The 26,605-nt window shown below is 56.2% G+C and overlaps 9 protein-coding genes across 9 annotated transcripts; 3 read left to right on the top strand and 6 right to left on the bottom strand.

The window, feature by feature from the left end:
- Nucleotides 1-1,169: 1,169 nt before the first annotated feature.
- Nucleotides 1,170-1,889, bottom strand: E0L32_002519 (uncharacterized protein; the record flags this gene model as incomplete). Its single annotated transcript, XM_031136717.1, has 1 exon — nucleotides 1,170-1,889. The coding sequence occupies one exon, from the start codon at nucleotides 1,887-1,889 to the stop codon at nucleotides 1,170-1,172; it is 720 nt and encodes a 239-aa protein (XP_031000373.1).
- A 1,266-nt stretch (nucleotides 1,890-3,155) lies between these two features.
- On the top strand, nucleotides 3,156-3,768 carry E0L32_002518 (uncharacterized protein; the record flags this gene model as incomplete). The annotated part of the gene is made up of 2 exons (XM_031136716.1): nucleotides 3,156-3,268; nucleotides 3,318-3,768. The coding sequence occupies 2 exons, from the start codon at nucleotides 3,156-3,158 to the stop codon at nucleotides 3,766-3,768; spliced, it is 564 nt and encodes a 187-aa protein (XP_031000372.1).
- Nucleotides 3,769-4,018: 250 nt separating this feature from the next.
- E0L32_002517 (uncharacterized protein) lies at nucleotides 4,019-5,885 on the bottom strand (the record flags this gene model as incomplete). Its single annotated transcript, XM_031136715.1, has 2 exons — nucleotides 4,019-5,239; nucleotides 5,295-5,885. 2 exons carry the CDS (start codon nucleotides 5,883-5,885, stop codon nucleotides 4,019-4,021), a joined length of 1,812 nt encoding a protein of 603 aa, XP_031000371.1.
- A 473-nt stretch (nucleotides 5,886-6,358) lies between these two features.
- On the bottom strand, nucleotides 6,359-6,694 carry E0L32_002516 (uncharacterized protein; the record flags this gene model as incomplete). The annotated part of the gene is made up of 1 exon (XM_031136714.1): nucleotides 6,359-6,694. The coding sequence occupies one exon, from the start codon at nucleotides 6,692-6,694 to the stop codon at nucleotides 6,359-6,361; it is 336 nt and encodes a 111-aa protein (XP_031000370.1).
- Nucleotides 6,695-8,365: 1,671 nt separating this feature from the next.
- E0L32_002515 (uncharacterized protein) lies at nucleotides 8,366-10,341 on the top strand (the record flags this gene model as incomplete). Its single annotated transcript, XM_031136713.1, has 3 exons — nucleotides 8,366-8,386; nucleotides 8,598-9,250; nucleotides 9,813-10,341. The coding sequence occupies 3 exons, from the start codon at nucleotides 8,366-8,368 to the stop codon at nucleotides 10,339-10,341; spliced, it is 1,203 nt and encodes a 400-aa protein (XP_031000369.1).
- Nucleotides 10,342-11,031: 690 nt separating this feature from the next.
- Nucleotides 11,032-12,055, bottom strand: E0L32_002514 (uncharacterized protein; the record flags this gene model as incomplete). The annotated part of the gene is made up of 2 exons (XM_031136712.1): nucleotides 11,032-11,539; nucleotides 11,604-12,055. 2 exons carry the CDS (start codon nucleotides 12,053-12,055, stop codon nucleotides 11,032-11,034), a joined length of 960 nt encoding a protein of 319 aa, XP_031000368.1.
- Nucleotides 12,056-14,703: 2,648 nt separating this feature from the next.
- On the top strand, nucleotides 14,704-16,142 carry E0L32_002513 (uncharacterized protein; the record flags this gene model as incomplete). Its single annotated transcript, XM_031136711.1, has 2 exons — nucleotides 14,704-15,166; nucleotides 15,232-16,142. 2 exons carry the CDS (start codon nucleotides 14,704-14,706, stop codon nucleotides 16,140-16,142), a joined length of 1,374 nt encoding a protein of 457 aa, XP_031000367.1.
- A 550-nt stretch (nucleotides 16,143-16,692) lies between these two features.
- Nucleotides 16,693-18,691, bottom strand: E0L32_002512 (uncharacterized protein; the record flags this gene model as incomplete). Its single annotated transcript, XM_031136710.1, has 4 exons — nucleotides 16,693-17,305; nucleotides 17,374-17,724; nucleotides 17,824-18,140; nucleotides 18,239-18,691. The coding sequence occupies 4 exons, from the start codon at nucleotides 18,689-18,691 to the stop codon at nucleotides 16,693-16,695; spliced, it is 1,734 nt and encodes a 577-aa protein (XP_031000366.1).
- A 3,121-nt stretch (nucleotides 18,692-21,812) lies between these two features.
- On the bottom strand, nucleotides 21,813-26,035 carry E0L32_002511 (uncharacterized protein; the record flags this gene model as incomplete). Its single annotated transcript, XM_031136709.1, has 7 exons — nucleotides 21,813-21,971; nucleotides 22,039-22,741; nucleotides 22,801-23,235; nucleotides 23,300-23,341; nucleotides 23,395-23,715; nucleotides 24,203-24,258; nucleotides 24,317-26,035. The coding sequence occupies 7 exons, from the start codon at nucleotides 26,033-26,035 to the stop codon at nucleotides 21,813-21,815; spliced, it is 3,435 nt and encodes a 1,144-aa protein (XP_031000365.1).
- Nucleotides 26,036-26,605: the final 570 nt, after the last annotated feature.

Here is a 26,605-nt window from a genome sequence, read left to right as displayed (position 1 = left end):
TCGCGCGGTAGATTGTCGTAGTGATTTTCAGTGGTAGTTTGCAGTGGTAGTTTGGAGTGGTGATTTGCAGTGGTAGTGTGCGGTGATGGTGTAAAGTAGTCTGAGTAGATGTCAAGAAGTCATGACATCTTTATAGTTTTCTTTCCTCAACGCGAAGAGCATCTTCATTGTGTTTCTTCAGTCCGATTTCAAAATATTCAGACTTGGGCTCGCAAGTTGGAGCTGGCCGGCATCAGAGTGCTCCGCTGTATGGTCATCGACAGCTCTGAGCCCAGGTTGCGTCAGGATTCACGGCGTTCAAGGTCTATTTACAGCATTGAAGATTTATTTAGCATACCGATGAGGTTGATCACCTATTCTCGAAAGAAACGTGGGATATCTTATGGATCTTGGTTGTTTGCCAAAGCTATTAGGAGACATCTTCAACAACTCTGCAGACCGCCCCCGGTGATCATACATCCAGATATGGCGCGATCCTTGGAATCACCCAGTGCGCCCACTTTGTCTCGTGAAAGTAGTCTCTGAATATGCAAGGCTCATCTTTCAAAAATAGAGTTATCGTGCACTTACGACTTACGAGCATGTCTAACTTGGGGGACATGCCTTCACATCACCTTGGCCGTATGTTTAGGAAGCGGTGGCGTCATCCAGTTTCTAGCAGACAAATGAACAGGGAAAATGGCACCACGTGTAGACATAGCGCAGCGCAAATCAACGTAAGGAAGTCAATCCTTCCACCGGGGGTCCAAAGAACCCTGCAGCGTGCCCTGGGTGCGTAGTGCTGGTTCTTGACGGTATAGGGGGCGCAGTGAGCTCCTACGCTAATGCGATCCCGTCCGGGGTGGAACTACGATTGCGCCTCTCGGTACAAAGCTTGTTTCAACAACAGGCAACAGCCAAGAATAACCAGGCTAAATGCACCGCCATACCAAAAGCAGGAGTTGGGTGTGGAGGGCCTCGGACCAGCTCGGAAAGGCTAGGGATTCCGGCACCAACACGTCCGAGATGACTATCTTAGAGAACCTTGGATTTTCATGAGGAAGGGCCATGAGTACAGACAACTAGTACAGGTTGATAGCTCTGCACTGTGTTTACCTAGCACTAGTCCTCCGAGAAAACAAGTCAAGCCGGAGAATTGTATCCATGTGTACGTCTACTCCCGTCGGTGCTCACAACAGCCGCTCCTTCTTGAAGTGTAGGATTGCAAACAGGCCCAGAATCACGCTCAGTTCAAACTCCAAGCCGCCTCCTCTTCTGATCTCCACCAAATTGTCCCCTGCAGTGGCAGTCTTCCTCGCGATTGTCGCAAACACGTACTCTGAGCCTCTCTGATCCTGTGTAAACATCGATACCGGCACGAGCGGAAGCGGGCCATCCCACCACACTTGACAGAACGGGTCTGAAAGGCCACCTGTTCTCCATGAGAACTGGTGAAGCGTTGCTGGCCTGCCAGGCACCGTGACAATCGGCATCTCGCTCCGATAATCCACGGCGGAGAACGTGCCTGCTCGCGTCAGGGGACGCCAAACCGCGTCGGGCTGAGTGGGAGAGGAAGTGCATATAGTGGCTAGAGGCTCGCTTTTGTTTTTGGGATTGGCCGAAATGCGTGCTGCAGCAAGGGCAGGGAGTGTGCTATCCGATGCCGAATAGATCTGAATGTCGCCGATTTTGGTAGATGCGGGGACGAGTTCAATGCGATACAGAGGGGCAGGATCCACTGTCAGAGCGAGGTGATAGCTTGTCGCGGAATCGCGGACGATGGTGAGGTAGTCGACTTGGAAGTCTCGGATCGAGCAGGTTTGCACATTACCAGCAATACGGCTAGCGGTAGTGGATGCACCCTCGGACGTTTCTTTGGAAGTGTGGTGCTTCTCCATGAAGGACTGCATGTTGGTAGTGTTTGAGAACTTCCAGGTCTAGGAAGATAATGATGATGGCTTTGGGAATCGAAATATGTCAGAGGAGATGTGAGGAGTGAAATTTGTAAGAACGAGCATCAACTTGTCCGAGCGCTGCTCTTAACATCAACAAGTAGGCAACACAGTAAGTGATCCGCTGATTCTTTTCCGTCACTGTTTGAGTGCTTTACCGAAGCTGCTGTAGCTCTGAAAATAAGTAGTATCCGCTGAAAGCTTTATCGAAGGGACTTGTTTGCCACAATCGTCTGCATGTTGGATGTACTCTGCCTTGTACACCGACAGGGGTACTCCGAACCGGTGCATGATGTGCTTACGCTCATTCTTTTCCACGTTCTTGTTCCATAAGACATGATTCGTCAATTGTTTCAACCCCACGGATTCAACTCGGTATTAAGAAAAAGAAATCCTCCTGAGTAACCAAAATAGTGCAAGAATTGGACCTGGTACGACGAGTTGGTTGCAGCCTTGTTGATCATGCTGGTATTCTACAAGGTTGAATGCAATGCAGCTCTGGCATACATGATTAAGAAGACCCCGTAGGATCATTTGTCGATCCGTTAGTTGCATAGGAAACGTATACCCTGTAGGAATTACTATTCTGGCCGGTTTTGAACTCCAAGAATCGTCATCTGATGATCAACTTTCTTTACATCGACGGCCCCCAACTGGCTTTGAAACGCAAGTGGACACAAAATGGAACGTTTGCCTTCCGCTTGACCATGCTAGTCGACTCTCCCGTTCGTCGAAGTGGCTTTTTTTGGTCGATCATGACTGTCTCGCCTCCTTCATCATCGGCCCCGACCAAGGCACAGCATGCATATCGTCGTCCATGACTTCTCTATATAGAAGCATATGACGGAATTGTTAGCTATGGGTTAGGCGTCGTACATGTAAGTGGCCGATCTCCTATTTTTCTCCCTTCTCCCATGTGAACTGAATCCTTCGGGGTGGTCCGGAACTATTTTGGGATTGTGAGTTGCGAGAATAGATGCAGCCCATGCCTTGCAAGAACAGTGGGCAGTAGGGGCTGGTTGCAATGGCGCAGGAGTGTCAAGGCAGAGGGAGATGAGTGAGCGTTAAAAGCCAGCAACATATAAGAGGCTGCCAAGCCAGTCCGAGAGTGTATGCAGCATCTACAACAACATACAGCTTCGACAAACACAAGATATCCTATTGATCACTTCCCAGCCTCTTCTTCTGCACCCTGACTGTCATACACACAAATCGGCTACCACCATGCGTTTCAACATTGCCGCACTCTTCGCCCTCGTGGCCACCACTCAACTGGCAACCGCCGCGCCGGCGCCGGCGCCCGAGCCAAAGTGGAACGACAAGGGCCCGGAAGCAGGGTAGGTGTCCCAATCCGCGCACAAAGCTCCCCATGCTAATACCCCACAGCTACAAGTTCGGTGCGGTAGCCTGTGCAGCAGGAGCGCTTGTTTGCAACTCCCAGGGCTACACTGTGGGAGCTTACACCCTTGGCAGCGGTGCATTCTGCTGCAGCACTGCCGCGGCTGCAGTGACTGCTTCTCAGTCCCCGGGGTGGGTCGCAGCGTGGGTAAAGGCGGCTAACAAGCTCGGAGACGCTGCAAGGGTCATTGGAGGTGTCTATGCCAAAGTTGGGCCGTTCGTTGCTAAGTGCACTGCTACCGTTTGCACTATGGTCACCGGCAGAAACCCCATCAACAACCTTCCGGGCCTCCCGACACGGTCGATTGACGGACCCCCGTCCTCTGAGGAGAAGTACCTTGTCGAAAGATTTGCGCTGCCGGAGACCGAATTTGAGGAAGATGACGCTCTCCTTGCCAGATATGAGGGTTTCGAGCTGGAAGAAGACGATCTCAACTAGAGATCTAAGAGGATGCCGTGGTGGTACGAAAAGGGCAAGGACGTGGCCGAAGGCCTGTCCCTGATCAGCCCCTATGCGTGCACAGCTCCATCGCGAATATCCGAGTTACAACTCTAGACTTAGAGATGTTGATTTCAGACAATCACGCCAGGATAGTTTCCGATTTGCAATACACAACTGCTCTCATAGAATGACTGCAATCAGGTCTTGTGAGACTAAGATACTGCCCATTCTGTTCCCATTCGAAATACTAAACTTCCCATCGAGCGACGTACCAGTCGAGCTGTTTCAGCGGCATCAGAGCGGTCGAACTCTTCCTATCTCGACGTATCTCCTCTTGCAGGTCAAGACAGGCATCCTCTGCGGCACTTAGAAGCCCATCCGGCCCTGACATATACACCCAGCCCTGTAGCCCATCTTGTCGCCCATCGTCGTCAACAAGAGATCCAGCTGACGCTTGAATACCGAGATGAACTGCAAGTGCAGATTTGAGATCTAGCCTCCCGTTCTCTGAACTAACATGCAGATGAACAGCAAAGTTGTCAAGGGAAGCCGCCTTCTCTACCAGCTCGTTCCACTCCCCAATCTCGGCCATCTCACGATGCCGCACGGTCCATACCAAGGCAAAGGAACTCCCTGGTTGCTCCGCCCGATGAGCAAGCCACCATTTTGCCAAACCCAGAGCACCGGTAACGCCCGTTCCACCGACCACACACACGACCTGAGATGCCGTAGCGAACCCCGTGTCAGAAGCCATGTAGGGTCCCTCAACACGGACGGTGAGCTCGGTCTGCGTCCCCGGGTCCGGGAGCGTATTGGCGAGCTTGTGCGTCCACTCCTTCTCCAGCTTGGACAGCTTCTTACCCTGGCAGCGCTGGAGCAGGAAGACCGGCCCTGATGATGATGACCGGACTGCAGCTGCTGTGTAGGCGTGGCCCTGTAGCCTGCTGACTGATGGGATGTTGAGGTAGTACCACTGGATCGGGTAGTCGATGGCGGCGGTCTGCTTCTCCGGGTCTTGGCCTCGGCCGAGTTTGCCTCGCTTCACAACGGCAAGGGGCAGTCTAATCCGGTACCACCCCACTCCCGCGTTTTCCAATGATCCGGTGACCTTGGTCTTGAGACCCGTCTCCCCGCGGACCAGCCGCCACGCCCAATCCGTGACCCAGAGAAGTAGGCCGGGCAGCAGGAAGTAAAAGTCGGTGCTGGCATGGATGGAGAGAATGATGAAGATCAAGATGCTAAGAATGATGTGGCAATAGTAGAAGGTCTGGTAGCTTTGACGACGGAGAACAGGGATAGCCGTGATTCCGATGATGACCATGGCGATGAAGGACACCATCCCGGACGCTAGGTTTGTATAGTAGTAGTAGCCTCTTGCTTGCGACTCTTTTGTCGTCAAGGTAGGGTTGTCGATGTTGATCTGCAGCTTTTGAGCATCGGTTCCGTGAGCAAAAGCCCCGACAAAGGTCTGCCTTCGATATCAGTGTCTAGCACTCTATGCCCATCTCGTAAGAAAGTCTCACGTAATAAGCCGCACCGTGCGCGAAGGCGGCAACGAACAGCAGGTAGGCCATGAGTTTGTGTGCGTACAGCAACGTGCTCTGGTGCAACTCAAATACGCGCCCGAGTATGCTGTTCCTCGAGACCGGGATGATGACGAGCCCGAGCAGCATGTCGGCGTGGTGCCCGATGATGGCCGTGACGGCAAGTCTAACTTTAGCCTCAGCCCAGCCAACTACCTCGACCCTACTCTGCCAGAACTCCAACTCCGGATGCAGCCAGAATCCCGTCGTAGCTAGGATAAGCCCGACTAGCCATATCGACAGGACCACTCCGCCGACACTGATGCGTTTCTTGAGCACGGGGACCTCTCGTCGGACCAAGAGGTATTGGCTGAGGCGACGCGCCATTGCACTCGACGCCCGCAGGAGGAGGGCACAGGCCGTGGTAGCGAGGATGGCATAGAAGGTAGCGATGTGAAGGCGCGTCTCGTAGGGGAGGAACTCTTCAGAGCAGAGTGACGAGTAGCATGGGAGATAGGTTAGCCCCAGCACGAGGCCGGTTGAGACTACAAGCACAATGGCAAGAAGGAGGATATCAGCGGGCTTCTTCATTGCCTCCAGATGATGCAGATTGCACTGACCAATTCATCCTGGCATGTTCAGTTCTAAGCAGCTTGAGCCGCGTCATTATATCTCTGGCAGGTATTCTCCTGATGGGCTGGGATGTAGGTCTGTATTTTGCGAGCGATGATGCTTCCATTTTGCCCAGGACAGACTAATAACGCGATACGAATGCGAGCTCAAGAAGTGGCAGTAGCCGTTTCATCCAGCTCGAGGCAGAACGTGGGAGTTGTTGGCGGTTCTGTTAGCCCGGCTGACATCATTACGTCAACGATCTCGTTGGAATGCCACTTGTCAAGCACACGCACGCTGACTAGGCCTGGATACTCTAAAACAACGACGTTTTGTACCATATTCCTTATCTTTTCCTGCTGCCAAGAAAATGTCTCGCCCTGCCGCCGCCGGACAACCAGAGAAGCCATCGGCCGGGCGGTCGATGCGAATGCGAGCGCGATCCTTCGCTCTTAATCCCAATACAACCTGCGGCTCCTCATCATGTCAAACAGCTCGATCCCGCGCTGCCAGCGCGGCCCGAGCTTGATGAGCTGGACGATGCCGTCGAGGTCCCTGTTGACCTCCCAGAAGAGGTGTGACACGTTGATGTAGCGCAGGTGCCGCGACCCGCTCGCCAGCATCTTGGCCATGAGCATAAGAGTTTCGTCTGTAAGCTCCCACGGCCCATCCAATTCCGTGAATTGTAGCACGGAGATCTGAGTGAGTTTGAGCAGCTTGGCCACCACATCCACCAGCCACCCAAGGGTCTTGACAAGAAGACAACGGAAAGCAAATCCAAAGACCATAGTTTGACCGTATAGGGTGAGAGTATTGGTTGCTTAGAGGACGAGGGGGCGCGGGCGACTCCTTACCTAACCAGAGCCCTAGCCTTGATTCGGGTCCCATTGCCGACTGCCAGACCTCCGTAAAGGAAAACGGAGGAATATCACATGCACACCCGGAAGTGAATACTTCGAGAATAGTTCGATCTGCCTGTGCCTGGCTCTGATCTCTTTGAAACGGCATGTGTGCTACGGGATATTTCGACGTGGTGTTGCTGGCTCTTGCGGTAATGCTGTTCAGCAATTCGATTTCACTGGATATCGACTACTCCGACACGGCCTTCAACTCAATGCCTGACTCGTCATCAACCAGACTGACAACCGTGTTCCGTGCCACATGCCCCAAACGACCATCGCGGTGCGCGAGCCGCAGCCTGTCGCTCGTCTCCGCGTCCGTGGAATGGGTGAGCGTGATAACGAGATCGCTCTTCCACGGTTCGAGGCCCAGGCTTGACGTCTTCAGCATGGTGAGTATCGTGAAGACAAAAGATCCCGCCCAGAGAACCGCCGGAAAGATCACGGGCAGCCACCGAACGCGAGCAAACACAACCCACTCGAGAGGCACTCCATCCGCCCTCTCTACAGGGTGTTCGCCGGGAAAGCTGCGCATCCATGCCGTCAAGCTGCCGGCGACGCTTTCGATTACTGTCGCCACATCCTTGGATTGATACAGAGTATTTGCTAAGAGGGGCGCGTACGCACCGATTTTCTCAAAGAGCTTTATGCTCCCTGGGCGAGACCTGAACCAGATCCATGTTCCTTGGGCCAGACAGGACTCAATGCAGAAGCCTAGCGGCGCTCGGCTCAGGGCCCCAAGGACAGAGAGCAGGGTGTTTGGGGAGACGAAGAGTTTCCAGGCGCTCAGGGGCTGGTTGTTGGAGATTAGGAGCATCGCCCAAATGCACATCATCGTACAGAAGCTAGCTATCAAGGACAGCGTCTCGGCGATCCATGTATAGTCGTAACTTGACTACATCTCGTCTTCAGTCTATTTCGCAGATGAATATTCCCGAACCAAAGACCGATGTAGCGAGCGATGCTTGGCGATACGATCGATGCCAAGACAGCGCGAGTGGCACCCACAGAGGTGATTCATGTTATCATGAATCCACCGAAGTCCGAAGTAGATGGCTTCTCCTCTTCCTGCAGCCGTTCACGAGTCCGATCGAAGTCAGAAGCTCAAGAACGGCGATTAGCAAGGCTGCTAGATCATCGAGATCCCCATGCGACAGCAATTACGCCCAGAGATGGCGAGACAGCAATGGTGACCGGCTGTCTCAACCACTGAAATCCTTCAACACAACCGTGGTGGGATTTGTCGATGGGATGCAGGACGTCCGGCGGCGATTAAACAGCTCGTCGGGTTACCATGGCTGGGTAGAGGCGCAGCCGTCTGCGATTGGTCGGTGAGCGATGCCTGCCTGATATGCTGCCACTCGCATCTCTGCGCGGTGAGAGATATATGCACTTGTTCATCTCATGCAGGGCATCTTTTCATCACTCAGCGACAGCCCAGGCGAATTCTTGATGCCTGGTTGATATCATAACAGCCGTATACATCGAACATTTGAAGTTTCTTACCCGAATACTTGAGGAGCGAGCTCAGTTCGACCCCGCGCGAACCCGCCCAGGTCGATGCGATGGCGTCTTCCCACAGTGCGAGCTCGTTTCAACAGCTTGAAAAGGTGATATCCGTCCCAGATGTCCCCTCATCCAACAAGGAACGCCGTCGCTAACTGTTTCCAACTCTTCAGCTTGGAGAGGGCACCTATGCGACGGTGAGCTAGCTCCGTTACTAACCTCCATATCTAGTGAATGCCGATCCATATGACGACGGGCTGACCCGGACCACCCGCGCCACGCACAGGTCTTCAAAGGCCGCAACCGCCAGACGGGCGAGCTCGTGGCCCTCAAGGAGATCTACATCGACTCGGAGGAGGGCACGCCCTCGACGGCGATCCGCGAGATCTCGCTCATGAAGGAGCTGCAGCACGAGAACATCCTGGCGCTGCACGACGTCATCCACACCGACAACAAGCTGCTGCTCGTGTCCGAGTTCATGGACCAGGACCTCAAGAAGTACATGGACGCGCGCGGCGCGGGCCAGCCGCTGGACCCGGCCGTCGCCAAGTCCTTCTCGCTCCAGCTGCTGCGCGGCATCGCCTTCTGCCACGCCAAGCGCGTGCTGCACCGCGACCTCAAGCCGCAGAACCTGCTCGTCAACGGCAGGGGCCAGCTCAAGCTCGCCGACTTTGGGCTCGCGCGCGCGTTCGGCATCCCCGTCAGCACCTTCTCCAACGAGGTCGTGACGCTGTGGTACCGCGCCCCGGACGTGCTGCTCGGCAACCGCGCGTACAGCACCAGCATCGACGTCTGGTCCACGGCCTGCATCATCGCCGAGATGTTCACCGGCCGGCCCCTGTTCCCGGGGAGCACGGACGACGACCAGCTGCAGCGCATCTTTCGGCTGCTGGGCACGCCGTCGGAGAGGACCTGGCCAGGCATCTCGCTGCTGCCGGGGTACGGGCCAGCGCTGAGGTCGCCGGTGTACGCTACGCAGGAGCTCGGGGTGGTGATTCCGCAGCTCGACGGGCTGGGGTTGGACCTGCTACAGCGCATGTTGCAGCTGCGGCCGGAGGCGAGGATCAGTGCGGCTGATGCGTTGCAGCATCCCTGGTTTAGGAACTGGCAATGACGAAGATGGTCACGCGGTTGGAGTTGTGAATGCATGTATATACGAGAAGGACGTCCAACTTGGGTCAAGGGGGAGCGGGAGCGGGAGTCAAACAGCAGACACGGCTATTCTTTACAGATCATGGACATCATGACTTGCACTGAGGCAACTGGTATCAATAGCGCAACAATGGCTGACAGAATCTCCATGTCTCTCCTCACATCACCTCTAACCAGACAGCAGCCACAACTCCAACAACCCCCCAATATCCCATCCCCATCCTCGTTGAAGCACCGCTAGTCTGACCCGTCGGCGTCGGCGTCCCAGCCCCTCCCGGACTCCCACCCGTCGTCGGCGTCCCCCACACCGCCGTCCCCATCGTCCTACTACCACCGCCACCTGTAACAGCAGCATCGACATCGACCCTCCCGCAACTCGCAAACCCAACCGTCCTGTTCAGCCCCTGCAGCTGCGTCCCCTGCCAGCCGACCTCCCACCACGCAGCGGGACACCCCGCCGCCACGTCGACCAGCAAGCTACTGCTCGCGGCCCACCACTTCGACGCGGAGGACACGTACTCGCCGAACTGGCTGAGGACGGCCCGATCCGACACGCCGCCGGCGGTCGTGAAGTCGCACCACCGCGAGGCGGGCGGGAAGCGGCAGTCGCCGCTGGTGACGAGGCCCTGGAAGAGGCACGACCGGCCCACGAGGCGGTTCTCGTACGAGCGCAGGGCGGAGGAGAGCTCCGAGGGGGTCGGCGCGGGCGTGCCTCGGAAGAGAGAGGTGTAGTCCGAGGCGGACGAGCACGCTGCGCCGTCGGGGCCGGCGGGCGCGGCGGTGGGGAAGAGGATCTGCTCTGGGGACTCAGATGTTATGGGCGTTCTGGCGGCTGCGGAGGCGGTGAGGGCGGCGAAGGAGAGGATGCCGAATGGTGATGGTTTCATCGTTGCTGGGAGATTGAGCGAAGGTGAGGAGGGGGTCAGAGACAGGGAGGATGATTTCACTATGATGGCCGATGAGATCACAACAGGCTTAGATGACAATACCACACGTACATCTGTGGCAGCGATGTCTGTGACGTGAGTTTTGGTACAGAGGAAGCAAAAGATGTGAGAGCTAGACGGACAAAATGACGTCTCCAAGGAAGCGCGTGTGATCATTGAATTGAGTGCTGTGATACGCCGGCCCGTGTCTGCCACTGCAGCCGAGATTCCGCGCTTGGCAAATTACAGTTGAGCCAAACAGGCAGGCCAGATGAGATGTTCACATTTTCCAAGCTCAGATTCTCGCACAGAGCGGGAGTAAGATCAGGTAACAGCAATCACGACGGAAAAGATCCTCAGTCTCTGTTCGATTTTTGTTCTTCATTTTTTTTTTTAATTTCATTATGCCAATACAAACGGATTCTGTATGTACAGTAGAAGGGTATCTGCGTGCTAAAAATACTATGGCCAAGAAATGAACAAAGTCATGTCCGCTCTGCTCATTGCTAGATGAGATGCTCAATCCGCCCTTCGGCCTGGTGGCCCTGGGAATAGCTTCCCTCTTTTTGATGTCCCAACTCCTCCCCCCTCGCTGTCCTCTCGCATCTCACATCGTCGCTCGCTCTCATCTAATATCCCCTCTCACGTCGTCGCCGACAGCCTCACCCCGACGTTATTGCTCACGTCCTTCTTGACCTGCGTCCCCGTGGCGTTCTTGATGAAGCACGTGCCGAAATTCGCCGCCACGCTGCCCGTCAGGTCCGTGTTGAACGCCGCCGCGATGCAGGGGCTCTCGGAGCCGTACTTGACGTTGTACATGGCGCAGGCCTGCATGCAGTCGTGCAGCGAGTAGGTCGTGATGGCGGCGATGTCGATGGCCTTGCCGTTGTAGTCGGCGCCGCAGATGACGTCGAACGTGTAGCTGCGCTCCTTGATGTTGATGATCTGCTTGCTGCCGTCCAAGCCCGGGCAGTCGAGCTTGAGCTTGCCCTTGGTGGGCGGGTCGACGACGGCATTGTTGTTGCTCGACGACGACGAGCTCGGCTGCGAGGTCGACCCGGCCGAGACGGTCGTCGTCAGGGTCACGGTGGCGCTGGCGCTCGCGCTGCCGTTGGCCATGGCCTGGGCGAGACCCTCTGCTATGCCGTCTCTGTTTTGCTCATTAGCAACCAATTTGAGATCTAGTTTTTCCCCGGGAACAAAATGACACTCACCTCCTCGCGTTCTGCACGGCGACCGACCCGCCCACGCCGCCGCCCACCGCCGCGACAACGACGGCGACCAGCAGCGCCAGGCTCAGGAAGAACGTCGCGGGCCGGAGCCCCATGATCGTGGGCTCGCGCTTGGCCGGCCCCTCGGCGCCCGCGAACGCGCCGCCGTTCTGCGCGCGCTGGTCCCCCATCGTCGAGTACGCCGGGTGCGACGGCGGGTGGTCGTACGGATACGCCGACATGGGCGGCGGGGAGCCTCCCGGAAACGTCCCGACGCCGGACTCCTGCATCATGGGGTATTGTTGTTGTTGTTGCTGCTGTCCCGGCATCTGCTGGTGGTGGTTTGGTGAAGTGGCCATGGCCAGCGGCGGGGAGGGCGAGTGCTTGTTGGGCGTCGTGGCCACCTCGAGGCCGGCGTGGTAGGCTTCCTTGCCTTCTTGGTTGAATGCGCTCATTGTGGAGAGGCAGCGCAGAGGGAAAAAGAGGAGAGAAAATGTGGATGGGCGCCGGGGGTCTGCTCGAATTGAAGGCGAATCTGCTGGTTCGAGGCAGAGTCTGTTCAATTCCAAAAGCCAAACCTTGCCCTTGCTGGTGTTGATCGTGCGGCACAGAAAGCTTGAGGGGCACGTTGCCGTCGAGAGGGGTGATGATTGGTGATATTTTTGGTATCGAGATCGGGGGTTTTGGTGATAACCGCAAGTAGAAAGCGACCCTGTCCGAAGATGCGCTGATCTCCTTCTTAACAAGTCGTTGGGACCACGAGACGCACAAGCGCGGGCTGGGACTAATGCGGACCTCTCTACACACTCGGAAGAAGCGAGTGTCGCTGAGAGGGGGCGAAGTGCGATGTCTTATTAGAAGCGCGGTTGCATCGGTTGCATCGCAGGCTTGGCCAAGCTGGCTGATGTGGTAGCCAAGATGTACAAGCAGGCCTGGAGAGCGCTGGACTCGAGACGCCGGGGCCTGGGCAGACAACAAGCGAGTGGGAGGCAGACCGCAGATTCATGCGAGCATCAGGGCAAGAGGAAGAAGAGTTCTACAAGCAAGACCGGAGGGAGGCAGCTCGCTAAAAAGGAAGGGCAACAAGCACAGGCAGAGACCGATGGAGAGCATTCATTTGCTGTCTTGGAAGAGTCTTGGCTCATCCTCCCACCCAACGATGCGGGAAGTGGAAACGCAGGCAGGGTTGGGGGCGAGGAGAAGAACGGGAATAAGGGGCGGGCGATGATCGCGGCTGGACGAGAGCAAGAGGCCATGGTGTGTGTGTGAGCCATGGTTGGGAACATGCATCGGCGTAGAGGATGCTCGCGGGCTTTGAGGTGACGTCTGGGGTTAAGCAGTGGATGGCATGAGAGGGATGAATTAGGTTGTCGCTCCGCACCGACAACAATGTCTTCAGTCCTCCCCACTGCAGCGTGGATGGGAAGACCCGTTGTACCCGTCCATCTCCTCTCGGTGTTTAGTCGTTCTATTCTCGGACTGGCGTGATTGGGAACATCGCTTTGCTCCTTTCGGAGGCTGGCAAAAGGGTGCGACCACTCAGTGCCACTGTAGACGACGACCTCGGGAGGATACCGAGAGAGTGAGCAGCCAGTGAGCAGCCACAGGCTGATCTCACCAGGCAGAGGGGCATTGCGCATAGAAAAGCGGACCGTGGCTCGGAATTCCCCTGGCGCATCGCATCTCCAGAGGCCGCGAAGGAAGCTTGGCGCGCCAGGGACGGCGGTTGGCGGCCGCGGATATCGTCCAATTGCGACGAGACTGGAGGGAGCAGAAGAGCCAGCCAGCCAGCCAGCCAGCCAGCAAGCACGCACTCTACAGGCCAGTCTGTTGGTCTTGCAGACCGGATACATAGATGACAGGTCTCGAGACACAGAGGAAGAAGTAGCTGAATCTGTCTCTCGGCGCGTTGGCCAGCAGCGAGCGCTTGTGAGGACGAGGAGGGTGGTCAGACGGGGCCCTGCGCCTATGTGAGCAATCAAGTGTCTGTCCGTGTCCAAGAACTCGCTGGCCAGCGACTCACCACGGCATCACGGCATCCGGATGCATTTGCTTCAAGCCCTGCCAAGTCTGAGATCCCGGGGCTTTGGCCCTCTTGAGTGATTCCCGCTCGCTCCGCGCTCGCGTCTCAGGGGGAGCACGCTGTCTGCCTGACAAGCTCTGTGTGCCTGTATCGACGACCAAGCACCGGATGCCGGGTGCAGAAATGTCGGAATATCGATACGACTGACAGCCATGCATGGGCTCGCCAGGCAAATCCCGACGTGGTCCCTCGGGTCTGGGCATGAAGGGACCCGGAATTTGAAATTGCAGAAATCCTCCCCGGGTGAGCATTTCGAGCAGATTGATTGACGAAGCTCGTAACACTGACCTGACGAGAAAGCATTTGGCCGCCCCCTATGCACAGTGCTTCTGACCGTCATCCTCTCTCCGCTTCTGGGGATGACTTTGATGAAGCAGCCAAGATAGAGATGATCCCATGGCTGGATATTACAGTGTAGACGCACGAGGATTCTAATGTTAGGCTTCCAAGATCTGAGCACTGCAGAGTTATTCAGCCCTCCACGGTTGCCAGCCCTGGAGTTCATCAAATTTAGCCCTACAGCTGTCTCGTTCTTCAGGGCTGACTGCCCACCTGCAGCATCCTTCATCGCCAACTGGAGAGAATCAATCAGGCCCCTAACCGCTAAACCGCCCTGTCAGACGGCCTAGCGTGAGACCCGTGCTGGCCTCCAGCGACCTACCTAGGTAGTCCCGCCCCCAAAACCCCCCGCCAGCACAGCGATCCACGGATCCCCACTTGAATTGATCTCACAGTGGAGCTCCAGTAACTACCTAGTATGGATTGCATCTCCGTCACCAGCGACATCCGACGCTTTTTTTTTTTTTCCGGCTCCGCGTCCTCGCAGGGCTGATTCCAACTCACGCGCGTCACGGCATCACCAACCGGACCCTGTCCACCAGACTCCGCACCCTGCCAGACCCTTTCGGCACGTGCACGTCCCCTCGCCGGACCGGAGCTCCAACGGTCGGTCCTCGATGAGCCTCTCCAGCTGAGCGCGCGTCAAGTCGCCTTCTCTCCCGGCCCACGCGAGCAGGAGCCATGGCCGGCGGCCGCAGGAACAAGCCCCCGGCCATCCCGCCGCCGAGGCAGACCCTCGTCCTCGACAACGGCGCCTACACCATCAAGGCCGGCTTCGTCGCCAACGACGAGGCCAACCCCCCGAGCGCCAAGGCCAGCGACACGAGCCCGCGCGTCATCCCCAACTGCATCGCCCGCGACCGCCTGCGCAAGACCTACGTCGCCTCCGAGCTCGACCGCTGCAAGGACTTTGCCGACATCGCCTTCCGCCGCCCCGTCGAGAAGGGCTACATCGTCAACTGGGAGGCCCAGCGCGAGATCTGGGACCGCGAGTTCTTCGACGACAAGGCGCCCCAGCGCTGCGACCCGGCCGAGACGCGCCTCGTCCTGACCGAGCAGCCCAACTCGCTGCCCGCCCTGCAGACCAACTGCGACCAGATGGTCTTTGAGGAGTTTCAGTTTGCCAGCTACTATCGCGGCATCGGTGAGTGTACATCAGACCGAACACCTATCTCTCTTGGCGTACTAACCCTTGCTTCTCTACCCCAGGCCCCTCCTTCAACGCCTACCTTGCCATCGAGGCCAACGGCTTCCGCACCGAGTCCGAGCCCGACGCCATCACCCGCCTGCCCGCCGAGGTCATCCTCCTCGTCGACGCCGGCTACTCCATGACCACCGTGACCCCGATCTTCCGCGGCCGGCCCCTGCAGCCCGCCGTCCGCCGCCTCGACGTCGGCGGCAAGCTGCTGACCAACCACCTCACCCGCCTCCTGTCCCTGCGCCACTACGACATGCGCAACGACACCTACATCGTCAACGAGATCCGCGAGAAGGCCTGCTACCTCTCGCTCGACTTCGCCGCCGACCTCGACAAGTGCTGGAAGGGCACCAAGGGCGAGCGCCGGCCCGAGTTCGTCGCCGGCAGCGCGGGCATCGCCAAGGACTACGTCCTGCCGGACTTCCACTCGCGCAGCCAGGGCGTCGTGCGCGACTACGACCCGGCCGCCTCGTCGCGCGCCAAAAAGATGGCCGCCTCGGCCCTCAACGAGGACGTCCTGACGCTGCGCAACGAGCGCTTCGCCGTGCCCGAGCTGCTCTTCCACCCGGCCGACGTCGGCCTGCGCCAGCCGGGGCTCGCCGAGCTGATCATGCAGTCGCTCTCCGCGCTGCCCGTCGGCCTGTGGCCCGCGCTGCTGTCCAACGTCGTCGCCGTCGGCGGCGTCACGCAGACCCCCGGCTTCATCCAGCGGCTGCAGCGCGAGCTCGTGCCCCTCGTGCCCGACGAGTGCACCGTCCGGGTCTACCGCCCCAAGGACCCGGTCGTCACGACCTGGACCGGCGCGGCCAACTTTGCGAGGCACCCCGACGTCAAGAAGGTGGCCGTCACGAAGCAGGAGTACGAGGAGCATGGGGCGGGTTGGGTGGCGAGGAAGTTTGCTGCTGGGTTGGGTGCGGAGTGAAGTAGTGCTTGGGAAGAAGGGAAGAAGTTATGAAAGGGATAAACTGCCAGAATGCTCATGGGATGCTCCAAGGCTGACCCGTGAGAGATGCTCCAAGGCCGGCTCAGTCGCGCGGGTGAGCGGTCAGTTCAACCAAGCCGATTCGGTGTGCGTGGCAGAAGAGCCAAGAGCAGAGGCACGTCGCTTCATGAGCAACACTGCTAGTGCAGAGCAGGAGCACAAGCCGAACTCCCAAGACGATGGAGTTCGCATAGAGACGAGGAGTATGATGAACGGGAAGCGCCCCGAATCCGGGTCTGAGCCACCACGGAGACTACGACAAGACGCGGAAAGGATACAGCGCTCGTCATAAGGGTATGGCTCTGTAACGATGAATAGTTAGGGTAGACTATAGACTTACTGTAAGGATACCATTCGTCCAAAATCAGAATCTCGAATTCATGTCAAACCCAGAACATCGAATTCATGTCATAACCCAAGCGGTTCCCCAAAACCATATGGAAAGACAAAGTGATTCCTCCAACGAGACTCCCCCGGCCCGTCTGCTCAATCATCTCCCAGAATCTCCCCCACGGGAAGGGATCACCCGGTCCAGCTCCTTGCCCGCCGGGTCCCGGTCCACGCCGACAATGTTGACCGGCCACTGCGACCGCAAGTACTGCGCGACGAACTCCCCGCCCAGCCCGCCGCCCTCGGCTCCCTCCTCGCCCTCGCCGGCGACCTCCTGCCGCACCATCCGGCGCTGCCCGGGCGTCATGAGCCCGCAGAACATGTGGAAGACGGCCTGGTGGAGGTACCGGTTGCGGCCCTGCGTGAGGAACCCCCTGACGCAGAGGACCATGGTCGACGCGGCCGCGTCGTCGCTGTCTTGACCGTCCTCTTCATCCGAAGAAGACGAGGAAGAGAGGCGGGAGAGGGCGCCGTTGCCGGCGAGCAGAAGAAAGAGAGCCACAGTACTGTCGGGCAGGGCGAGCCCGTGGCGCGAGTAGAACAGCCGCACGAGCGTCTCGAGGCAGGCCCGCGCGTCGGCGAGGATCTGCGACGGCGTGGGCGGGTGCAGTGTGGGCGTCGCCTCCGGGAACGGGGTCGAGAGCGGCGGCGCGACGGCCGGGATGTCGCCGAAGGGCTCGAAGATGGCGATGAGGACGTTCTGATAGTGCATGCTTGAACGTTGTGTGTGCCCATGTTAGACAGTGACAAGCAATATGTAGATTTGTGCCTGCGGTCTTACTGTAGCTTGAGCTGCGCGGGAAAGACGATCTCACCCGAGGTGAGCGGCCGCGGCAGGCTGAGGTACCACGCGAGCAGCTTCGATCTGTACCACATGGCCTCCTCGAGCCTCATCTTGCCCTGGTCTTTGCTGGCCTCGCCGAACGACCTGTGGGCCACCTCGGCCATGATCATGGACAGCTCGGCGAGTGCCCTGACGAGGTGGCCGTGGTAGGTCCGGATCGGGGACTGCGCTCGAGGGTACAGCATCCAGATCTCCCCGAACTCGTCGGCCGTGTCGTGCCATGCGGGCAGAGCCATCTGTGGCGGGCCAGGCAACCTGGGTTCCTGGAGGAAATGAAACGAGGTAAAGCTAGCGTATGGAGTCAGCTCATTGCCAGTGATGCGGCTCCATATGCCTCGGGTCATGATCCGCAGGGTGCCACTGTTGGAGCCCTCGGTCTCTTCTCACCTGGACATGGTGTACAGGCCCCAAGCAGTCACACTGTACACCCTCCGTTGATCTCGATCAATGGGCTCGGCCAGGGGTCCGAACAAGCCCATCTCGTGGGCCATGGCGAACGCCTGATTCAGGTATTCGTTGCCGATCCTGTCCAGCCCGTTGATAGAGTAGTTGGTGCAGATCAGAAACGCCGCCTGCACCGTGGTGATCTTGGGCGGCAGGCCGGCTTCAAGCTCCCACAGCCTTCTCGCCTCTGCGAGGAAGCGGTAGCCCAGCGAATTGGGATCCCAGAACTTGAACCGATCTATGATGTCGTCATGGCCGTGCTATGAACGGGGTTTGCTTTTGTGAGCCACGAATTCCCGACCCTCAATTCTCCCCTTGGTCAAGAGAGAGGGAAGGGTGTACAGGAGGGTTAACTCACGCAGGCCTGTGCCAGAATGGCATTGACAAGTAACGGCGAGGAATAGTGCCTTTGCCCGTTGACCATGTCGTCCAGAAACAAATCCATGTGCAGTATGTGGTAGTACGGGTGGTCGTACGTAAAGTACGTCCGTAGAAGCTTCTGGACCAGGCTGTCATCGTGGCTGGCAGAGGTCCACTCGGATGCCTTGACGGCGGAGATGCGAGCCTCCGCGAGCTGCGCGCTGTGGAAGGGCGCCGAAAAGGCCTGCTGCGGATCGGATTGCGCCTGATGCTGCTGCCCGGCAGAGGGGCCGTCCTGTGGCTCCTGATCCCTCGTCGCGGAAGTCGTCGCATAGAGGCGGGAGGTCAAGTATGGGATGTTGGTGTTGTTGGCAAGGTGGCTCGGCATCTGCCTGAGGATGGGGAACACGTAGACGTGCGCGGCATCGGGCACAATCGAGGCCTGGGGCATTAGGTCGCCGTGCCGGACGTACCGGACTAGGGAAGCAATGTCCTTGTCGGTGCGGGATCGAAGCCGATCGAGTACCGCCACGGCAGTCTCTGCGGACGAGCTCCGGAGTATCTCCAGAAGCTCTTCATTGTCAGCGGCCCGGGAATGGAGCTCGGCTGCCCGCCGCCGCATCGCCTGCGGGCGGGTCTCGTTGCTGACGTTGTAGTACTTGCACTCGTTGCCGAGTTTGGTACACTCAGTACAGGCTGGCCTATGCGTGGAGCACTTTTTGACGGGACGGCGACGGTTGTTAGTTCTCACTGGGCTGCAATCTTGCGTCCAGTCCGTCGACACACTTACCTTGCGTTTCATTCGTCGACATCGCACACAGGCTGTTCTTGCCATGCGGCCTCGTATCCGGGGTATTAGAGCTCTGGCTCGCGACAGTAGGGGCATTCTGCTCTGGGCCGGCGACCACGACGGAGACGCTGCTGATGGGGGCACTGGCAGGAGGGGCCGCAGTGGAGCGCTGCGGCGATCTTCCTCCATCGCATTTTGACTGCTGAAAGACGATTAAGCTCTCCAGCCGATGCCCTTGGCTCGACAATGCACGATCGAGGCCCGGGGGTGTTAGCGCCACGTTCTCTTTTCGTCAGGAGGCTGTTGCTTCCAAGTGTGGATGTCATGTGTTTCTATTATCAACCAGTTGGCCACGCTCACCCCCGCTCGAGTGGGATGGCGTCAGGGACTCCTTCTGGAGACAGTGATTCGTCTGCTCGGCGACTCCCGCATTATGTGGCGTTGGCCCTGACCAGGGGTGGGCGTGTCCGACAACCAGTCGGAGATCACAGCCCAGAGCAGCACATCCAATCGACATTCCGAACAAAAGCCGGGGTGGGACGATGCATTTACTGGAAGGACCTTGTCCCGTCATGTCTTACTGATCAACTCTACTCTAACGCCAAAAAAAAAAAAGAAGTTTCCGCAGTACCATACCGTCCGTAAAATCCACCAGTTGATGTCGGTTCCAGACACCTTTGCGTCTTAGTTTTCGTGAAATCACAAGCTGTAACTAAAGCAATGGGACTTAGCCAGCTGTAAAAAGACTAGGAACGAGCGTGTAATTATTATGTGACAAACTACGAATCAAATAGCCAATAGGAAACTCATCCACGGATGACGTGCACGGCTCTCAACATAGCGAGAGATTAACACAAACATCCAGCACCTGCCCGAGGATGGCAAGACCATCAAAAACCAAGAGACGCATAGCCTCAGCCCCCAAGTCACGTATCTGACATCGCTGGCCTTCTCGTCCTGAATGGTGCCGCTTAGGTACTGGAAAAAAGAACAAGAAAAGAAAAGAAAAGAAAGGAGTCTACGAGGCGTCATCACACATGGGCGGAAAAGGTGATCCAAGTAGCAGATAAAGACGTTTCCCACTCGCATCACCTAGTTCATCTCGTGTGCAGCTGCCCAGTCCTTCTAGAGTGGCAGCTGTTCATGTGTTCCATATGTGCATCCTTTCCCTGTGAAGTACAATGACCACAAATGCAGACGTAATCTTGTCTAATAGCATTGCACTTCTCAAGGTGTCTTCTGTAGTTGTCCTTGCGTGTAGTAGAGTAAAAGCAAGCGCACTGATACCCGTCAGACTGATCTGGGTTGTGTAGCTTGCTATTGTGGTGACGCTCTAGGTCCTTTTGATCGGTATAGCCCTTGTTCTGGCAGCCCAATTCGCAGCGAAAGCGATGTCTTTCATGCTGGTGACGACTGTTCGCAGGTCAGGTTTGATATTATCAATATTATGTGGAAGAAAGCTTACTCAAAAGACTCGCGAGTGCCAAAGGCCTGGGAGCAGAACTCGCAGGTAATTGTTGGAGATGGGGCCAATCCCAACCTCACAACACGTGAGGGATTGGCTGCTGCCAGAGACACTGTCGTAGAGCTAGGGCTGGCTGTGGCGGGATCAGATGTGACGCTTGAGGCGAGCAAGATCGACGAGGATGTTGCTATGGAAGAACTGGAATCAAATTGAGGAGATAAACTTGGAACGTCGTGAGAGATAAAAGAAGGAGCGGCTCCGGGGCTTTCGTTCACGACGGTAATCGGAATGTCGATAGCAGACTCGTGATCGTCGGCAGTACTAATTAGCTTGTCGCTGGAGAAGAGAAGGATCAATAGCATCCAACTTCACTCCCGCCCAGCAAGCTGGACAGGCATGAGCAGTGCAGTCAACCACGATCCCGACAAGCGGCACATCAGGACCCCTGTAGTCGGACTGGAAGGCGAGGACATTGTGTCCTGGAGGTGAGCTATGCTCACTACCTGTTAGGTGATGATCATAATAATAGTTGCTCTCCTGAATGGCAGCCCCGCGGGGTGGTCAGCCCCGCAGCTGGCTGGATTCAGAGACACCTCAGCAAAGCAGCCGTGACTTTTGATATTGGAACTCAATATATGACATGGAAGAACGACTAGGAGAGTCCGTGAAAGGACTAAGCTGCCCAGTTATGGACTGATTTTTGTGTGAAAACGAAATCGAGGGCGAGAAGACTGATAGACCTCCAATTTAAGGACCTCTTGAGTCTCGGACTTGCACATTGGTGCTGGGGAGCAAGGCAGGGCACTGTTGGCCGCCTCACGCAATATCACGGTGTCCTGCAGCAGCTAAGGCATCGGGCGTCATGCTGCGCCCCTCGTGCAAAGAAAAGTACTTAGCTTCCAGGTGGTGGCAGCACGCCACCTCGTCCATGCATGCTGCTTGCATGTCTAATCGCTTGATTGGCCGCCTCAAGTGCCTGTTCCTCACCGTTGGTGGGATGACCCAACGGGATGTGAGCATGCAGGGGGGCACATGGGTCTCATAACACACGGTCCAATGAGCAGCAAACTTGGTAAAGCAGATAATGAATGGAAAGTCTGAGAGCAGGATGATTTGCGGCTCTCTCAATCCACCCGCCTCTACAAGATACCAGGGTTGTGGTGCAGTGTGCAGTGGAAGGTGGATTTCGTTCCAGTCAGTCCCATCTCCAACAGATACTACCACTAGACGCCAGAGTAGGTCGCAGGCATACAAGTCAGGTGCTCGACACCTAATTCATGTAGGATTAAGAGTGCTCATATTGGCTCTAATCAACGATCAAACTTGATCCAATCCCTCGAACTCGCCAGAAACATATGAGGCAATAGGAAGATTAGCCTTGCATTTGGTGCCCTTCTCTGGGAGCTCTCCATCAGCTAGATATGCAAGAATAGCATCCCGGGTGCAGTTGGACTCCTGGGTCATAAACGTGACGTGCTAGACATACGTGTCAGAATGTAAACGAGCTCCCATGGACCACATCGATTAGAGGACATTCACTTACACCAACAGATTCTTGTTCCAAGAGAACGCTGCCATGGAACGAAGAGCTCATATTTCGTGCCGAGACAATGGGCGTCGCGGGATCGACACTATTGCTGATGAAGAGAACAGGGTTCTTGGTGCTCACGCTGAAGTCGCCTGCATATCGCTCGACAGCCTCGAACTTCCACTGTGCGCAGAGCTGCGCGTTCAAGTTCGCACCGTAGTAGCCAAAGTTGGGACTGATCTCGTGCGCCCGGTCGAGGGCCTTGTCGACATCATCGGCATTCTTTTTCCGCGGGAACCGGTCGCCACATCGAATCACGACGGGGGCAAACTGGGCAGCGGGCACCGCATCCTCGGAAGGTAACTTGGGGCTTGCCAGCTTATCCAGGGCGTAGACCTCCTGGTACTTGGTGGCGTTGCGCTCGGAGAGGGCCTCGAGGACTTTTATGAGATATTGGAACTTGGGAGGGGCATAGAGACGTGTATACACGTAGTCCATGATGGTGGTATAGTCGATGAGAGATCCGTATGCTAGTTCGGGAGATGATACGGGGATTGGGTTCTTCCTGATATGTGCAAAGACTTGCTCGAAGTGTCTGATGAGCTCCTCTCCGGTACTGTTGCTGCGAGCAATAGGGCACTTCTCGGGGCCGATTTCGACGCAGGCGTCCATGACCATCCTGAAGGCCATCTCGCTGCTGGAGAACCACTCTGTCTCACTACAGCCAATCGATTAGTTTTCTAAGGAGCAAAAAATAAGACAGGGTGCAATGCTCACGCAAGGTCGTGATAGTACTGGTGTGCATTCATCACGCCGTCGAGAATGATCCTGTCCATGCGATTCGGAAACATGGCGGCGACAGTTGCGCCGAGCGCAGTACCTCCGGAAAGTCCTGCAAGGCAATTTGTCTCAGCAGATGTTTCATAAAAGTGTAGTACGTTGAGCGACCTACCCCAGTATCGTAACATCCCATCTTCCTTGAGAGCATCGACTATCGCCATGGCATCACGAGCAGTGGCGGCCATGCCCACGTAAGGGCCAACGTCCCGAAGAGCACTGTAGCAGGCGTCAGCCAGCACCGTGCCCTCGGCCCAGTTCGTGGCACCGCTGACGTCGGACGAGTCGTGCCACTTCTTGCCGAAGGACGCCATTCCCACGGCGTTCGGGTCTGTCGCATCGATGCAGTTGGCCGGCAAGGTATCGCGCGTGGCTCTGGTGAGTCGAATCAGTACATGACAAGAACACGCGAAGTTTGCAAGGGGCGAGTCTTGCATACCGAGGGTCCCAACTGATCATGTCGTGATCTTCACCGATGTACCTGGGAAAGATATCAGCTACGCTATGGAACAGAAGCGACATAGATATGCGCACTTTCTCTGCTTGGTAAAGTAGTGCAAGAAGCTGTTGACGCCGTCTTGCCCTGGGCCGCCATAATTGAGCAGAATGCTCCCTTTCGGGGCGGGTTGCTTCTTGGCAGAAGATTTGATGAGTCTCAGTGTGATGGTGCGGCTGTCGGTCTGATTTGTGTAGTCGAGGGGAACGGTAAGGTTTCCACATAGGACCTTAGGAAGTCCGCTGAGATTCCTGTTGCACGAACCCCATTCGACGCTACCGATATCTGTCGTGTTGGTCGAGGCCGGGGAAGCCCCCGCAAATCTCGCGGATAGGATGACGGAAAGAACCGAAGAGATGCTGTGGAAGCGCATCACGAGTCTCTTGCGTATGTTTCCCCTCTGCGATCGAGGAGTTGTTCGAGGTGAATTTGAAAGCGCTACGTTTAACAACGCAAGCTTGGTACAGGTGAAAAGTGTGTCTTTTGAGGGAATGACATGAATGCCATGATCAGGGCTTTCTCTTTGTTTTATACATTTTTGTCGCTGATTAGCAAGGGTTTTGCGAGATTATCAATTTGTGAAAACGCAAACTCTTGGCACAGATTACAATGACGTTAACCAATACATGCTATCTCCATATGTGGAAATATGTTTCGCGATGTCCGTGGCTTGGTATGCTTGGCGCTGAGTGGCTTTTACATATTTGTGGGCATACATTCACTGACAACTCACAAAACGTCATCCGAAATCACATCAATTACTTCTGGCAAGGGTATGACACGGAGGCTATCAACACGGCTGCCTTGTTGACTTCCAGCTATGAAGAATAAGCAGACGCCCCTTACTTTCCTAGCAACGCGTTCAGAAGTGTCACAACGAACTGTGACAAGGCGGACACGAGCTGGCATCGTCATGAGCTTCTAACATTCGAGAGGTGGAGGAACAGGTAGAATACTTACAGGAGCCGCATCGGAAATCAGGGTGCGGGCATATGACACGATATCTGCCGTCAACAGACTCTGAGCATTGCCCAGCAGGCCCATGAGACCTTTGATCGAGGTTGGTGTAAGCAACGGTGTGATGGAAGACAGTAGCGTCTCGAGGTCGACCTTGCTCAGCATATCCAAAACTGGTTTGATCTTCTCGATCAGGTCTTTGATGTCGATGTTCTTGAGGGCGTCGAGAAGGGGCGTGATAGACGAGAGCAACGACTCGAAGTCGATCTTCTTGAAAACGTCCAAAAGAGGGGTGATTCCGTTGATGAGGCCCTTGAGGTCGATCTGGCCAACGGTATCTAGCAGTGGCCCTGCATTACCAATAAGGGACTGCGTTTCGTTGATGAACTTGGTTGTCAACAGACGCTCGGCATTGCCAAGGAGGCCGACAATGCCTTGCAAACCATCTGGAGTTAGCAGGGGCGTGATGGATTCGACGAGGCTCTTAATGTCAATGTCCTTGAGGGAATCCAACAGTGGCTCGATACTCTTGAGTAACCCTGCCAGATCAATCTTTCCGAGGCTATTGAGAAGGGGCTCCAAGGTGCTCAGCAGGCCCTTGATGTCAATGCCTCCCAATGCACTCAGCAGCGGAGCAGCCCCACCAATCAGACTCTGAGTCTGGGTGACGAATTCCTTGGTCAGGAGCCCCTCCGCATTGTCAAGCAGACCGATAATACCGTTGACCGAATCAGGGGTCAGGAGAGGAGAGATGGACTTCAGGAGCCCATCAACGTCGAGCTGACTCAAGTTGTCCAATAATGGAATGATTTTCTCAACAAGCTTCTTGAGGTCGATGTCTTTCAAACCCTCGAGTAGTGGACCGATGCCGCCGATCAAATCCTTGACCTGGCCAAGGAAGTCCTTGGTCAACAGTCCTTGGAGATTTCCGAGCAAGTCCATGATGCTCTTGATTGACTCTGGTTTGAGGAGGGAGGAGACAGAGCTAACAAGCCCTTTCAAGTCGATCTCGCTGAGCTCGCTCAGCAGGGGTGTGACCTGATCAATGAGAGCCTTGAGATCAAGATCTTTGAATCCCTCGAGAAGCGGAGCAACCCCTGAGATGAGGGACTGTACTTGCTTCACGAAGCTCGACGTGAGCAAGGACTGAGCACTGGACACAAGCCCTTTGATGGCATCGATGCTGTCCGGTGTCAACAGCTGCAAGGCAGAGCTAACCAGGCCCTTGATATCAATGTCCTTGAAGAGGCCTAGGATGCTGCGGAGGTCTAGCTTCTGAATCATGCCAATCAGGTCGAGGGCGCCGCTGAGCAAACTCCGGACCTGCTGCGGGACTGGAGGTGCAAGCGTCGGTGCCAAGTTGATGACGGAGTCGTGCAAGGTGCTGAGGAACTCATCGCTGGCAAGTTTGAGAATGGTATCTATCAGCTTAGGCAGGTTGCCCAGAGTCTTCACGAGATCACCGAGACCCTCGCCACCAAGTAGGTCCCCGAGGCTGTTGTTGCTCTGGCGGGGGTAAAGTGGAGGCCGGGCCTGAACAACATGAGAGGTTTTCAGGAGCGATTTGATATCCGTCAAGGTGTCTGTGATGTCTGACCGCGGCAAGAGCACCAGGTTGCGGCTCGCCAGAATGGAATCCAGCTCCAGCTCCAAGGGAGAGGAAGCTGAAACCACAGCGCCAGCATAGCCGACCGCTGCTACAAAGAAGCCACAGAATCGCATTGTGACAGCGGCAACTGTTGAGCCGGCAAAATACAGAAAAAGGGGCTCCTTCCAAAGATCGGGAAGGCTAAGAGACTTGAGCCAAGACACGAGACGGATCAGGCGGGTTGAGGACAATGAACAGTCATTATTACTCCTTGGGATCCGATACTCCTCTAATATACATAACTTTGCCCGCGAAGAGCTTTCAATCCCCAGAGAGCTTCTCAAAACTTACCAATCCCCGAAAGCCGTACATCAATCATGACCAAGCAGCGGTGAATTTCATTAGGTGCAAGTCACGGCACCCCAGCCCTGAAAGGGTGAGGCACAGCAGTTCGTCCAACCCGAACAACCTCGGTACCTGAACCCCAGATTGGAAAGGAGGATGGGCGATCATAGCCCCAGTCCAGAGTTCAGCGTTGCTGAATTTGGATATCTCCCCACACTCTTCCCGCAACCTTTCCCCATCCGACTGTGGTTTCCCCAACATACCCCAGCTTACCCCAGGTTTGCCCACAAGCTCCAGACTTCATCAGAATAATTATCGTCACCTTGACTAGCTGACCTTGAGGGATAAATCGCACCTCC

This window comes from Thyridium curvatum (genome assembly GCF_004353045.1).
Source record: "Thyridium curvatum strain D216 chromosome Unknown NODE_10_length_634906_cov_78.760910, whole genome shotgun sequence".
NCBI classification, from domain to species: Eukaryota; Fungi; Ascomycota; class Sordariomycetes; order Thyridiales; family Thyridiaceae; genus Thyridium; species Thyridium curvatum.
Note: the sequence above shows the minus strand (reverse complement) of the source record. Positions and strands in the feature narration are given on the sequence as shown.